Source organism: Pelodiscus sinensis, chromosome 9 (assembly GCF_049634645.1).
Source record: "Pelodiscus sinensis isolate JC-2024 chromosome 9, ASM4963464v1, whole genome shotgun sequence".
Classification (NCBI taxonomy): domain Eukaryota; kingdom Metazoa; phylum Chordata; order Testudines; family Trionychidae; genus Pelodiscus; species Pelodiscus sinensis.
This window is the reverse complement of record NC_134719.1, coordinates 34,347,971-34,363,379: the sequence shown is the minus strand read 5'-3', so window position 1 is coordinate 34,363,379 and position 15,409 is coordinate 34,347,971. Positions and strand designations below refer to the sequence as shown.

Sequence of the window (15,409 nt, the reverse complement as noted above, 5' to 3'; positions counted from 1 at the left end):
TATATGTACAAAATTATAGGGTTTAAATAAGCTATTATTTATTACTCAAGAAAGATCTTGGAATCATCATGGATAGTTCTCTGAAAATATCCATTCAATGTGCCGCAGCAGTCAAAAAAGAGAACTAACAATTAGGAAAAAAATAGACAATAAAACAGAAAATATAATGCTACTATATATCCAGGTACATTTGTATACAGGTGACCCCTGACCTATGACCCCCTGCATTTATGACCATCTTGCTCTGGCAGCTGCCTCCACCCGGCACAGACCCCAGTCGGCTCTGGGAGGAGCTTGCACCATGCTGCCTTCCCCTGGGACAACCCCCAGCTGGCTCTGGGAACAGCTAGTGCCATGAACTACAACTCCCAGGAGGCAAAGTAGGCCAGGAACGGAACCCCCATTTTTATCACTGCACTTATGGGAAAAAAGGGTTCGACTTACAACAGTTCTCCAGGAACCAACTAGGTCGTAAGTGCGGGGGCTGCCTGTATTGTGTGTACATCTCGTCACCCCATCTCAAAAAGATATATTAGAATTGGAAAAGGTACAGAGAAGAACAACAAAAATGATTGGGGATATGCAACAGCTTCCCTAATAAGTAAGGGGGGCTTAAAATGACTGGGAATGTCCATCTGAGAAAAGAAACAACTAAGGGGGGTATATAACAGATATAGGTCTATACAATTATGAATGGTATGAAGAAAGTTAATAAGGAAGTGTTATTTATCCCTTCACATAACACAAGAACCAAGGGTCATCCAAAGAACTAATGGGCAGCAGGTTTAAAAAACAAACAAAAGGAAATATTTCTTCACACAATGCACAGTCAACCTGAGGAACCCATTGCTATGGGATAGCATAAATACCAAAATTATAATCAACTTCAAAAAGCATTGAATAAGTTAATGGAGGATAGGACTGTCAATAACTCTTACCCAAGATGATCAGGAACACAACCTCATGTTCCAGGTGTCCCTTAAACCTCAAACTGCCAAAAGCTGGGAGTGGCTGACAGGAGATGGATCATTAGAAATTCCCTGGTCTGTTCACTTCCTCTGAACCATCTGGCACTAGCTACTGTCAGAAAACAGCATTCTGAGCTAGATGGATTACTGCTCTGACCTAGTATGGCCATTATATATGGGAAGGAGACAGAGACAGAGACAGAGACAGAGACAGAGACAGAGACAGAGACAGAGACAGAGACAAGCTCAGATCTAAGAGAAAAGCTGGCATAGACAGATCCTGCTGGAAAATGCAAGGGATGCCTTTGATTCACTTTTGCAAATGGCTTATTAACTCAGTACCTAGTATAAGGGAGCAGTTGCCTAGAAATAGGTCTAAGCAGCAGGGTAATTAGGAATAGTCAAGCTGGGGAAGGGTTTAGGATACAATTTGTGCTATGCTGCTGTTAGTTAGATTTTTGTTGACAAAACCCCTATGTGATGGGGATGAACTTTGATCCTATGAAAACTATGTAGTCTTTAATTTGGGAGGAGGCTGAGAAAGCCACCTAGTCACACATGTATCTGTATTGGTGATTAAACAAGGTTTGGTAAGAAAGCTGTTCCAAAAATAAATGTAGGAGACTTAAGACAAACTTAGATACGTTAGAAGACTTTAAACCTTACCTTTCTTTCTGTAATATCATAAACTTTGTTTGTTTTTGTTGAAACTCTGTACTTCTGTTTAGGAACCTAAAAGAGAGATATTTTTACCAATGAGACCAAGATTATTCCTTTTAAGCCACATGATAAAAATTACAGTTACATATTCCAGTTACCTAATTTGTATTATGGATAAGCCAATGGGACTACCCTGCAAGAGTAACATTACTTATGTGTAACTAACTGTTGTACAAAATTCTGCAGGAGATCATGGACTTCTAGCTGTGAGTCCCCCAATCTAACCCCACATTGGTGGGGTGCCTATAAAGCTGTCCTACAAGGCACACCCTCTGATCATCACAGAGATGGCTCCACAGAACACATGAGAAAGTAACGTAGGAAATCTCTGGGGGGACAGTGGAAGGCCATGTACGATTTCCCTCTTTCTAACATATAAACCCAACCCAAGTAGAGAGCAGTGTTAGGAAAGGGGACAATAATGCTAAAGGTGTTGGACACTCCTCTTCACGTGCAACCACACAGAGAACATCCCCCATTCTGTATGAAGGTATTGGATGACACAACCTGATCATCTATCACCAGTATAATGGAAGTATTTCAACCAGGCAACAGAAACTGCATCTCAAAACCCCACCAAACTAGACTTTCTTGTAGGATATAAAGCATGAATTAGAGGTAATGATTATATGCAGTGTCCATCTTCATGAAATTAGCAGTATCTTAGATCTAGGAAATCTTGTGCTAATTAGAGCTTTTATTCTATGCAAATAAGAGTTTTAGAAATAAGCAAGACACGGGTCTTTCACTTTAGTTTTAGGAGAACATAGATTTTTTTTTCCTTTTCTGATCACATTTGCCATACTCAGATTACTAAATTGATACTATTGTAAAATTGAAGTCTAGTGACAACAGAGGCTAGTCCTAGTCTATATTGTGTTGCAAGATTTAATATACAGAGTAAACTCTAGAAACAAGTAGATCTAAATGTCAGAGTCAAAATACCAGTATAATGGAAATTTATTTACTTAAAAAGTGTCACATTCAGGGACTGTGGTCATTAATGTTATTTTTAAAATCTAGGAAGTGTTGTTTCTACTTTTAGCAGACGCATTACACAGATTTAACTAGTTACCTACTACACTGCAGACAGCATTACAACGCAGTTTATGTAAGGTCATTTCAGATTAAGAAGTTTCATTTATGCTTCTTGGGGCCTAGGAACACATATCTATAGCTCTGAGTCCCCCAACATAACCCCACAGTAGTGAGGCTCCTATGAAGTCATGCTGCCCAGACAAGTGACAAGGAGTTCTAAAACATATATATGGGGAAATACAGTCTTTAAACATAATCCTCTCTTTCCCATGGAGACAGAAGGCCAACAGCTGCCATGGGCCCCAGGGCAAGGTGTGTGGGTGGGTGGGGCAGCTCTGTGCCCCTGGAAGGGATGGGGCTACGGGTGTAAGAGGTAGGGCTAAGGGCAATCAGCTGTTAGTACTGCCCAGGTTGCAGCACGCACCCTTCCTCCCCCAAATTAGCCCTCTAAACTGCACAGAGTGGTATTCTGGCAGCAATTCAAAGGGGCCCAGAGCTTCGATCACTGCCACAGTAGCAGCAGCCAGGAGCTTTGGGCCTGGGACAACAGCCTCCTTCCCTCCCCTGTGGGTGGGCCTACATGGAGATATGTGCTTGCACTAAAAAGAAAGACCATTAGAATGGGAAATAAGCTTTTCGTATTGCACAGCTGGAGGTCATGAATCCATAGTGTTTAATCCATATTATTCTTTGTCAATTAACAAAGATGACAAAGGATTCAGTCATGTAGTACTGATAACCAAATGAGTAAATTCTTTTCCCTTGATTAGAAAGATTTGGGGAGGGGGAAAAGTGACAGATGTTACTTTACCTGGTGGAAGTATCATAGAATGATTCTTGCTCATGTGATTAGAATGAAGAAAGAATGGAAAAAGAAAGAAAGGCTTAAGAGCTCTTAACATCAAAATGCTAATTAAAAAGGAACTTACATTTTCTAGCCTATTTCGACATAAGGGATAGCCACATAGTTTGATGATAAAACGCTCCTCCACAGCATCCTTATAGTGAGATGGGGTAATACAATTTCCCTAAAATGATTAGAAAACAGTACATCAAGAGACTTATTTTAAAAGCATTCCCTATATCATCACTGTCAAAACTCAGAAGTACATGAATGCTTAAGCTTGTTCATAAAAAAATTAATAAACCCACTATTATTAAAAAGCAAAAGTTAAAAGATAAAAATGGCGATAGGGCGAGCACACACAGTAACAAAAGAAAGTATATACACAAGGTACTATGTAAATTATAAACATCTTATATTTTTACTTAGATAACTTTTACAAAGTTGAGTAAATGGCTAATATTTCCATTGGGTCTATACTAGGGGCGTTAAAATATAACCACTGAAAATTTCAGTGGTTGGTTACAGGATTACATGCAGGGGGTACTCCCCACACATACCGTATCAAAGGCATCAGTTCAGGAGGAGGCAGGCAGAAGATGGCTTTTAAGCCTGCTCCTCACGAGCACTGGTTCCCACCTGTCTGCTTCCACTCCATGCTACTATCTCTTTATCAGAGGCAGCAGCGCGGGAGAAGAAGGGGTGCAGGTGGCTCTGTGGGAGCCAGTACATGCAGGGAGTCAGCTTAAAAGTTGGCTCCTACCGTGCACCGATTCCTGATCCCTCCCCTCTGCATTGCTGCCTCTGATATTGAGGCAGCAGTGCAGCGGGGGGGGGGGGGGGGGGTTGCGTGTAACCACTTACACAATTACACTTTTACATACCTAGTTTATAGCTTAATTGACATGCTTTACATAGTACACATTATCAACCCTGTGACACTTTTTAAGTTTTCACATTTATACTATTGTTTAAGTGATGAATACCGAGTAAAATAACTGTGCTTATGTCCCTGGGCACGATTTACATTTTTTTCCCCCACAGAGCTTCACCTAGGCTAGGGCAACCACAACAGGGGTAGACTTTGCATTGTTCTAAAGAAGCCATGGGAAATCATATGGGGGTGGGGGACCCAAAAGGTGGTGGAATGGGGCCTTTACCAAAGCCCCTTCCCACAGAAGGTATGATCCTAACTTTTTATACCACACAATCTTGAATCCATAAACCTCTAATGGCAGCGGGATTAATTACCTAAGCCAGCAATACTCATCATGACCAAGGCTGGCAAAACTAAGTTTTTAAAAACAAGACATATATATTTTCACAGTGGAAATATTAAAAACAAAAAGAGACTGTATATTAGCACTGAAGAAAAAAACCCCTAGATAACTGAATGGTCATTATCCTAACAAATTTGTTACAAGAATGATAAAAACAACAACAGAAGAATGGCAATATTGGGTCAGACCAAAGGTCCATCTAGCTCAATATGAATTTTTTTAGACAGTGGCTATTACTAGATGCTTCAGAAGGAATGAAGAAACAGGAAGCCATCAAGTGATCTATTCCCTGTCATCCTTCCACAGTTTCTAGCAAACAGAAGTTAGGAACATAATTTAGCACAAGAACTTGCAAAAGAAAAACATACACAAGTGACAAGGAATTCTTCTGTTATATCTTCCTCCAAAAGCTGTTCAACAACATGCAGAGCTTTTTTCTCATATTCAATCTTCTTTCTAATAGTAGCCTCAAGTGCTGCTTTCCTAAAATAAAATAAATATTCTATTACATAGATAGCACTTTACTGTACACAATTCTTTCTTTCTATTATAGGAAGTGTAGTATTTTAATGATCTAATATGCATTTTGTTAGGGCAGTGTTTCTCCAAGTGGTCCACGGACTTACTCTGAGAAAGCTGCTACTGTGCCGCTCAGGTTTGTTTATTTATGGGCTCTGCAGCCACGTAGCCTGTGGCCCCCACTGGCTGTGGTTCACCATGTGTAGTCAAGGGGAAGTGTGGGAAGCACAGCCCAGGTCATGCTGCTTCCTGAAGCTCCCATTGGCTGCAATCGATGAACCGTAGCCAATGGGATCCATGAGGCTCTGTGGCTGCATAACTGGTAAATAAATAAACTGGAGCAGCCTGGTAGCAGCTTTCCCAGAGTGGGTCCGTAGACCACTTTGAGAAACTCTGTGCTATGGTGACCTCACACAGCAATGCATTCATTTATGCTAGAATTTTGTAGCAGCCAAGAACCATTAAGTGAGTTTTCCAAACCTGGTGTGGCATTCTGCTAAGTTCCTGGAGAAGTTTCAGACTGCTTGTGGGAGAAGCCCTGAACAATCTTCATTGGAGAACACAGTTCACTTGGGAAGTAATTACATCATTGCCACAGGATTAAAACTTTGAACCAATGTGCAAATAAATAAAGCACAAGATTGAGAAGTCAGCAACTTGCAAACATTTTCTCAAAAGTACCCCAGTTAGTAGATGAGATTTTTCTTCTAAGAGCAAAATTCTTCATGCCCTTAGGTAGAACAGTTGGGCTGCATCTAGACTGGCATGATTTCGCGGAAATACTTTTAACGGAAAAGTTTTTCTGTTAAAAGTATTTCTGCAAAAGAGCGTTTATATTGGCAAGTGCCTTTGTGCAAGAAAGCTCCGGCGGCCAAGAACACTTGCGCAAGAGGGCTTTTTCCCGAGCGGGAGCGTCAGAGTTCTTGCGCAAGAACACTGACAATCTTACATTAGATCGTCAGTGTTCTTGTGCAAATTCTCGCGGCCAGTTTAGACAGCTGGCAAGATTTTGCGCAAAAGCAGCCACTTTTGCGCAAAATCTTGCCAGTCTAGATGCACCTTTGGGGATTGGGACCCAGGGTGGAATACCATGGAATACCATGGAACTAGCTGGACAAGAAGATTGGGACTGGGATGAAGAATTTAGGAGAATGATAAAAAGAACTCAGACAGACCATTTGGAAACAACTAGGACAGAAGAATACTTGTTCACCAAGCATAGCCCCTTCCAGAGACTGAAATGGAACCCTAACGCCCCATGTCTCGCCATCCCTCTGTCAGCAAATACCTGTGAAGCTCAATGGCACAGCATCCTTTCATTCTCCTCTAGTGTCTGAACCATGTTGAGGATGACAACATACTGTTCCTACAAATTATTCCATAGTTCAAGAGACAGAAGTCTGTGCTATAAATCTGAAGGTTACAATTAGGGATGTAAAATCTTGGTTACAAAGTTAACCCATTAAACATTATGTTTAACCAATTAACCAGGATGCTTACCAGGTAACTGGTTAACCCTTTACATCCCTAGTTACAATCAGCCTTGGGTCTGGGGTTTGTTTGATTTTTGAATCATCTCAATAGATAATATGAATGTGTATTTTGAGCATCTTCTCAATTTTTATAGATTTATATTTTCAGTTACAAAAATGATGAACTTTAAAATGATGTACTTTAACATTTTTTCTATTTTTATCTATTTTAATATTCACAAGTGTGGGAAATTATGGAGGTTACACAAGATGGGGAGTAAGACAATAATTATTTAATGACAGCAGACAATCAAATTCAAAAGTTAAAATTTTGCAACCATTAAAACACAAACTGTGTATTTTGACATTGACAAAGTTGACATATCCTTACAGCAAACTCAAATAAGTGCTTAAACAGCATTTTTCTTATTTTGCCTAGCTGTAAATTTCAGTTAGCATAAATGGAAATATGTTTGCTGTTTTGCACCGGTGAAATCAATGTTTATCAACTTTACCAGTAAAAATCCAAGCCTAATTATAACCTTGCTGCTGGAAATTCTACTTGATGGAACTTTTTGTTTTTTCAGTTTGCTTTCTTTAAAAAACTTAGGAAATTACACATAAAAAAGCTGAGTAAAAAGAATGTTAAGGTTGAAAAGTCAAGCTCTCAAAAGTTAAGAAGGGCTAGGAGTGAGATTACCTATACACAACCTAATCACATGTTCTCATTTTCTGGGTTACTAATTTGCAACTCTGCATAAGCACTGAATAGTCATAACTAGAACTGAAATCATTTTAAGCCATGCTTTGGACATAGATGGCACTATATAATTCTAAGTACTCTAAAAATGGGCAAATTCATGGACACTTTTGTATGGCCCATGCCTCATTTTCCCCTTCTGAAAAATAGAGAAAATAAAACCTTCTGTGAGCTGAGGGGTGTTGCGAAAATAAATTGTTTGTGAAATACTCAGATACTTCAGTGATTATCATCACAGAAAAGCCCATAAGGAAGTTAAATTTTTCTCTGATTACAGAATTTTTAAGTAACAAGCAATAAATAAGACCTAAAACAACACACCAATGGGAAGAAAACAAAATAGTTAACCATTCCTCATTGTGTGAGCACTGTCTTGCCTCATTCAGTGCACAGTCCTGTGGAAACAGTAAGTAATCATGTAATTAAAGGTTGCATTGTAATCATTAGGGATGTTGAGTGTAAACGATAAACCGTTTAACCAATAAGCGGATACCTATCCGTTACTGGTGTCCATCACACTAAGCAAGCCGCCTCCCTGAGAATCAGGTAAGCAAGAGGTGCCCACTCCACTCCTGGGGAGGAGACTTTGCTGCCAGCTACATTCCCAGAGAGGAGGCTTTGCTGCAGCATAAAGCTAAGCTAAGGTTTATAATGAGGGTCACCATGTATCCCGCAGTGGACAAGATAGTGTCTGCGGGTTGGATCCAGTGTCTGCGGGCTGGATCCAGTCCATCAAGCCATTTGATCTGGCTCGTGGCCACCCTGCCGCTCCCCCGTTCCAGGCCAAGCAAGACCTGGGGATGGGGGAAGGGCACGTGGTGCCTAGAAAGACCCACCACCTGTTCAAACCATGATTGGCCTAGGAACAGAGGGAATGTGCAAAATCTCCTCCTGCAGCCAGAGGGGTGTGGCAAGACTTCATGTTCTCCCTCCACCCCTTCAGTGTCTGTGGTCAGAACTGGTGAAGTCTCCTGGCCCCGCTCCTTCTTGGCTGACCCACGACCACTTCCAAAATTCATCAAGTTCTTCCCCTGGCTCACCTCAAAAATTATTGCCCATCCCTGGTGTAACTGCTGAGATTTTCAGCGGTTAAATGATTACCCTATTACACAATTTTTAGCATCCCTAGAAATCATATATCCACAGAGGCCAAATCAAGGTTGCCCAGACAACCCTAACACTGGCATTTCCTAACTCCTGAATGCTTGACTTAGCAATCTCAGCGCACTTAAATTTGTGTGCGTAACTAATCGTTACCTTAGGACAGGGGTCTCCAAACTTTTCAGCCCGAGGGCCGCATTAACTATCAAACAGCAGTTCGGGGGCCGACTACACACTTGAGGTCCAAATAAAAAACAATCAAAACATGGATGTTGTTTTTAATTATTTATTTAATATTATTTTATTCAGTTATTATTTAATAACACATTCATACACTACACATGAACACCTGTATTAGTGTGAATGGTGAAATTGTTTCCTGGATGCCAAAATAGCAGACATTTCTGGCTTTAGATTTGTTGTCCCTAACATCAACAGTGACCTGAGATTATCATCGGACAAGTTTGTTCTCAAATTGTTCTTCACGTATTTCATTCTTGAAAATGTTTGTTCACACAGGTATGTTGTTCCAAAGATTGAAAGGTACCTTGATGCAAAAGTTTTGACATTAGGAAAGTCTTCCTTGGGCAAAAACTGGTAAAAACCCACCAGTCCTATTTTGAACTTGTCCCTAAGGAGGTCATTTGCTTGCAACTCAATGACTTCCAGCTGCAGTTCATCTGGGCAACTGGCCACATCTGCTTCAAATGGGTTTTGAAACAATCTCACTTCTTCTGCCTTTGAATCCAAAAAGGCCTCGCAGGCCGCATCCGGCCCCCGGGCCGTAGTTTGGAGACCCCTGCCTTAGGATAACATGGATATATGATAGCCTGACAAATTTTTCCTGAGTTATTTAAATCATTTTACAGAACTGAACAGCAGACAAACTTGCTAGATATGATTAGAATACTGGGTATTTCCTATAGACAGTTATTGAAATTCCTCAAAACTTTCCTCAAAACAGTTATCATACCTTTGTGCTGCATCTTCATTTTTCAAAATACTTGATTGTTTATTTCCTAATAAAATATATAAATCAACCTTTTAACTTTCAAAATAACATCCATTTCTGTCTAATATTTCCATATATAAATGCCATTAAACATTAAGTCTCAGAAGTATTTGCACACAAACCGTACCATACACACTATTAAGACACGCAACTACTTGAAAAATCTATGCTTTTGGAGGGGTCTAAATAGAAAGCCTCCAGCGGTTTTTAGCTAAATATTCAGCAGTAAGACCAAATAAGTCAGCACAATACCTACTAATGAACCACAGGACAGGGCGGAATAAATCATTTTATTCCTTTACATTGTCCCTCCCCCTCAAAGAAAAAAGTTTAGGAGACACTCTCAATTGGGGATGCTGGTGTGTCATTTCTTCTTGAAGATTTTGTATCAACTGTTTTTCCTAGAGTTCCCCCCCCCCAATGTTTTGCACCCTTGTAGCGCCAATGGTGATAGCAAGCGTGGAAATGCTAATGTTTACAAGGCACTGTTTTTCCTGCTCCTCTGTTGGCTGAAATCTGCTCTGAGCAGGTGAAATAACACTTCCTCCAATACTGTCTTCAGAACTCGGCTGCGGGAAAGCAGTGGCTGCTGGCCAGGAGCTCCACCATCAAGATAGTGCTGCCTCCAGCTTCAACAGAGAAGTAAGGATATCTTGGCATGGTTTGCACTGTTGCATTCAGAGCTAGGCCCTTGGTCAGCAGCCACCATTTTCTGGCTGCCCAGATCAGAAGGGTGCAGCACAGGAGTAGGGGTACCCTATTCTGTGCTACTGCTGGTGGGGCACTGCCTTCGGGGATGGGTGTCCGACCAGCAGCCACAGCTCTCCAGCCACTCAACTCTGAAGGCAGCAGTGAAGTAAAGGGTGGCAATACCAAAATCCCCCAGTCAATTACTTTGCCCCCCACCCATCCATCCATTTTTGGATCACAACCCTCAGATTGAGAAAGGCTGGGCTCTCCCTGGAAATCTGTGTAGTGGTGGTCACCAACCGATCGATTGCAATCAACTGGTGAATCCTGGGGAGTCTCCCAATTAATTACGATCAGCAAGCTTCCTGTTTACCCCGTCACCAGCCTGTTCCCAAAACTGGCAAGCATGGTCCTGTGTGTGAGGAGGGATAGGGAGGCAAGAGTCTCAGCATGCTACTCCTGCCGCCTGCATGCACTGCTTCAACTGGCCAGAAAAAGGGAACTATTGCATTAGCAGAGGGACAGCACACAGAGCCACGTGCTACCCACCCCCAAAAGTGTTCCCTGTAATCTGAGTGCTTGGGCAGTTGCCCAGGAGATTCAAATGCTGCTCCACTGATTAGCAGAGTGCCCACAGATGGTAGCATGTTTCTACTGGTGGTTCACAAACTCACATTCCTCAGGGTACATCATAACATTTATTTCACACACAGAAAAAATTAGTGTGAACATTGGCCCCCACCTCTGGGCGACAGGGGCACTTTGACCCCTCCCAGGAGTGCTGTGGACCCAGGACAAGCAGGGAGCCTGCCTTAGCCTCACTGTGCTGCTGCTTGGGACAATGACAAGTGCTGCCTGGTGGCAGGCCACATGCCAACCCCCAAACTCTTCCTGCACATCCCAAATCCTCTGCCCCAACCTGACCCTCCTTCCAGAGACAGCATCCCATATCTCCTGAATCACAGAACCATAGAGCTGGAAGAGACCTCAGAAGGTCATCAAGTCCAGCCCCCTGCTCTAGGAAGGACCAATTCCAACTAAATCAACCCAGCCAGGGCTTTGTCAAGCCGAGACTTAAACACCTCTAGGGATGGAGACTCCACTACTTCCCTAGGTAACCCATTCCAGGGCTTCACTACCCTCCTAGTGAAATAGTTTTTCCTAATATCCAACCTGGACTTCTCCCACCACAACTTGAGACCATTGCTCCTTGTTCTGCCATCTGTCACTACTGAGAACAGCCTCTCTCCATCCTCTTTGGAACCTCCCTTCAGGAAGTTGAAGGCTGCTATCAAATCCCCCCTCACTCTTCGCTTCTGCAGACTAAACAGATCCAACTCCCTCAGCCTCTCCTCTTAAGTCATATGCTCCAGCCCCCTAATCATTTTGGTTGCCCTCCGCTGGACCCTCTCCAGTGCGTCCACATCCTTTTTGTAGTGTGGTGGCCCCAGAACTGGACACAATACTCCAGATGTGGCCTCACCAAAGCCGAATAAAGGGGAATAATGACATCTCTGGATCTGCTGGCAATGTTCCTCTTAATGCAATCTAATATGCCAATAGCCTTCTTGGCTACAAGGGCACACTGTTGACTCATATCTAGCTTCTCATCCACTGTAACCCCCAGGTCCTTTTCTGCAGAACTACTACTTAACGGGCTGGTCCCCAGCTTGTAACTATGCTTGGGATTCTTCCGTCCCAAGTGCAGGACTCTGCACTTGTCCTTGTTGAACCTCATCAGATTTCTTGTGGCCCAATCCTTCAATTTGTCTAAGTAACTCTGGACCCTATCTCTGCCCTCAAGCGTATCTACCTCTCCCCCTAGCTTAGTGTCATCCACAAACTTGCTGAGGGTGCAATCCATCCCTTCATCCAGGTCATTAATAAAGATATTGAACAAAATCGGTCCTAGAACTGAACTTTGGGCCACTCCGCTAGAAACCGACTGCCATCCTGACATCTAGCCGTTGATCACTACCCGCTGGGCCCGGCCTTCTAGCCATCTTTCTATGCATCTTACTGTCCATTTGTCCAATCCACATTCTCTTAACTTGCTGGCAAGAATATTGTGGGCGACCGTATCAAAAGCCTTGCTAAAGTCAAGGAATATCACATCCACTGACTTTCCCATGTCCACCGAGCCAGTTACCTCATCATAGAAGCTGATCAGATTGGTCAGGTACGACTTGCCCTTTGTGAACCCTTGATGACTATTCCTAATCACTTTCCTCTCTTCCAAGTGCCTCAGATCCCAAACACCTCCTGCACTCCAAGCCTCAGCCCTGAGCTCCCTCCCAGGGCCAGCACCCCATCTCTCCTCCTGCACCCTCCAACCATCTCCTGTACCCCAAGCACCTGGCTCCAGCCCTGCCCCCTCTCCCAGAGCCAGAACCCATACGCCTCCTGTACCCTGAATCCGCCCCAGCTCTGAGCCCGCTCCCAGAGCCAGCACCTACAACACCCTGACCCCTCTCAGAGCCAGCACCCCAACACTGTCCCAGCCCAGAGCCCCCTCCCAAGCTTGCAGCTGAACCCCGTCTTGCACACCAGCGCCCTGCCCTAAGCTGGAATACCCCGGCCTAGGAATGGGCCCGCTGCTCATTCCGCTTACGCATGGTGCCGGCTCTGCTTCCCCCTCCGGGTACCCCAGCAATGCTCCAAACGGGGGGCGGAGGGGCGCACAACACGGCTACCTGCCCAGCACTACTCCCGTCCCCCTCCCCGGCTGGGACGATTGGGTCAGTCCCCTGCGTTGGGGTGGGGAGGACGAGCCCACTAGGCCGGGAAACGGGGGGTATGTTCGGGGGGGGGGGGAGGGGGATTGTACTGATCCTACCCGCGCGTCTCCGGCTGCCTCTCGCCTTCGCACCGACGCGCCGAAGTTCCGCCGCCATCGCCGCCCGCCCCGCCCCCCGCCTGACCTCTCACCCGCCGCGGCGCGAGGGGGGGGGAGGCGGAGCCTGAGAGGGGCACGCGGGGCTCGATCCGGAGCGGCCCTGTGCGGACGCACGCTAGGTAGGAGGCGGGCGCCGCGCAGTCCTCGCCCCCGCGTCCAAGGAGGGAGGCTCTGAGCCCCCTTGTGGGGCGGCTGCGACGGGGATAGTCCTCCCCCGGCGCGTTCTCTTGGGGGCGGGGTAACGAGGCTGGCCCGCTGCGCCCCACGCGGGGCTCCTCAGACAAGGTCCCGGGCGCCGGCTGAGACCAGCCCCCCTTGTTGGAGGCGTGGAGCTCGCAGCAGCCGTATTTACAGCCTCAGGCTGCGGGCTTTGCTGTGAGCCACGCGCCCGGTCTCCCTCTTCTTCTCCCCTCCTTCCGTGCGAAGCCGCTACAGCCTCTCCGCGACCTGCTTATTGGTTTGCTTTGAGAGACAGGAGGTGTGTTCTGTAGGCCCCGGGGTGTAGAGCAGCCTCCGACGTGACTCAGCGCATCAGTACTAATCCCATCGACTGTGCTAACCCTCGACTGGGAGGATCCCAGACATCAGTGGTTTCCAACCTTTTTACGCCCAAGATCACTTTTTAAATGCCAGGACAAGCCAAGATCTACCCCATCCCTTCCCCAAGACACCCTCCCCCCTTGAAGCCCTGCCCTCTCTGTTCTCTCTATCACTTGCTATCCTCAGCCCTTATACACCCTTGAAAGACTAGGTCTATACTGCAGGGCTGTGTCTACACTGCACCCCTTTTCCGGAAAAGGGATGCAGATGAGACAAGTCGGAATTGCAAATGAAGTGGGGGATTTAAATATGCCCCGCTTAGTTTGTATAAACATGGCTGCAGCTTTTTTCCGGCTCCGGGCTTTGCTGGAGAAAAGCGCCAGTCTAGACTGGATCTTTTGGAAAATAAAGCCTTTTCTGAAAGGTCCCTTATTCCTGATTTTAAGAGGAATAAGGGACCTTTCGGAAAAGGCTTTATGTTCCGAAAGATCCCATCTAGACTGGTGCTTTTCTCCGGCAAAGCCCAGAGCCGGAAAAAAGCGGCAGCCATGTTTATACAAACGAAGCGAGGGATATTTAAATCCCCCGCTTCATTTGCAATTCCGACTTGTCTCATCTGCATCCCTTTTCTGGAAAAGGGGTGCAGTGTAGACACAGCCCAGGGTTTTTGCACAAGAAGTTTTTTGAGGAAGAGTTCCCGTGCAAAAACTTGCGCAAGAGCGCGTCCACACCTCAAAATGCACTGCTTTTGCAATGAGCTTTTGGGCAAGAGAGCATCTACACGGCATGGACACTCTTGCGCAAGAAAGCACTGATGGCCATTCACAGAATGGCCATCAGAACACCTGTGCTTTTTCGGATTGGCTCTTTTTGTGCAAGAAACCCCTGCGGAATATCCACACATGCCTTTTTGCGCAAAAAGGAGATATTCCTCTTAGGAGGTATATCTGCACCGCAAAAAGTCATCTGTTCTGTCAATTGACTGTAGATTTTCTTGTGTAAAAACGTGCTTGAGGTGTGGACACTGCTGGTTTTTGCACAAAAAACGTAGTGTAGACGTAGCCTCAGGGCATACATAGAGCCTTGTAAATCTGTGGATGTCTGCTTTATAGTCACAGGTTTATTTGTGCTGATAGAGATGCAGATACAGATTTTATATCCACCCAGGGCTCTACCCACCCCTACAGCCTGTTTTCACCCAAGTATGGCTAATGGCAAGTGTTTGACAAAAGTGTATGGAGGATGCTAGGTGCTTCCATGCATTTAGAATACATTCTCCCTTTGATGCATTCTTCATTGGTGTTCAGATCCTATAAGAAGAAATCAAAATGGGTGGAAAAAAACATTCTTAATGAATGGTGTTTGCCAATTATAGCTAATATATAATTTTCTTTCATAATGACTTAAGGACCGGTACAGTTCCCACTGAAGTCAGGGAAATATATCACTGACTTAATCATGTGGGCCACATACGTGCAATGAGCTCAGAACCAGTACACTACGGAGCTCAGTATATGATTTGAGCCTTATTGATGATACCAAGTTACTTTGGGCCCCAAATAGGTAACA

General features: G+C 44.6%; 2 protein-coding genes across 7 annotated transcripts in view; one reads left to right on the top strand and one right to left on the bottom strand.

The window, feature by feature from the left end:
• RPAP2 (RNA polymerase II associated protein 2) overlaps positions 1 to 13,382 on the bottom strand; it is a 68,886-nt gene extending 55,504 nt beyond the window's left edge. For 4 of the 5 annotated variants that reach the window (XM_075936530.1, XM_075936529.1, XM_075936532.1 and 1 more), the window contains exons 1-5: positions 13,241 to 13,382; positions 9,676 to 9,721; positions 5,219 to 5,333; positions 3,656 to 3,754; positions 1,635 to 1,700 (exon numbers count right to left, since the gene is read on the bottom strand). In XM_075936530.1, coding sequence (XP_075792645.1) covers positions 1,635 to 1,700; positions 3,656 to 3,754; positions 5,219 to 5,333; positions 9,676 to 9,721; positions 13,241 to 13,298 — 384 coding nt within the window. In that variant the 5' untranslated portion in view covers positions 13,299 to 13,382. Of the gene's footprint in view, positions 1 to 1,634; positions 1,701 to 3,655; positions 3,755 to 5,218; positions 5,334 to 9,675; positions 9,722 to 13,015; positions 13,214 to 13,240 lie in introns of those variants that run through there. The other variant, XM_006114167.4, reaches the window with a different exon arrangement.
• Positions 13,282 to 15,409, top strand: part of GLMN (glomulin, FKBP associated protein) — a 45,248-nt gene continuing 43,120 nt past the window's right edge. Inside the window, exon 1 of one of the 2 annotated variants that reach the window (XM_075936533.1) lies at positions 13,282 to 13,419. The gene's annotated coding sequence lies outside the window, so the exon portion shown is untranslated. The remainder of the gene's footprint in view (positions 13,420 to 15,409) is intronic. The other variant, XM_075936534.1, reaches the window with a different exon arrangement.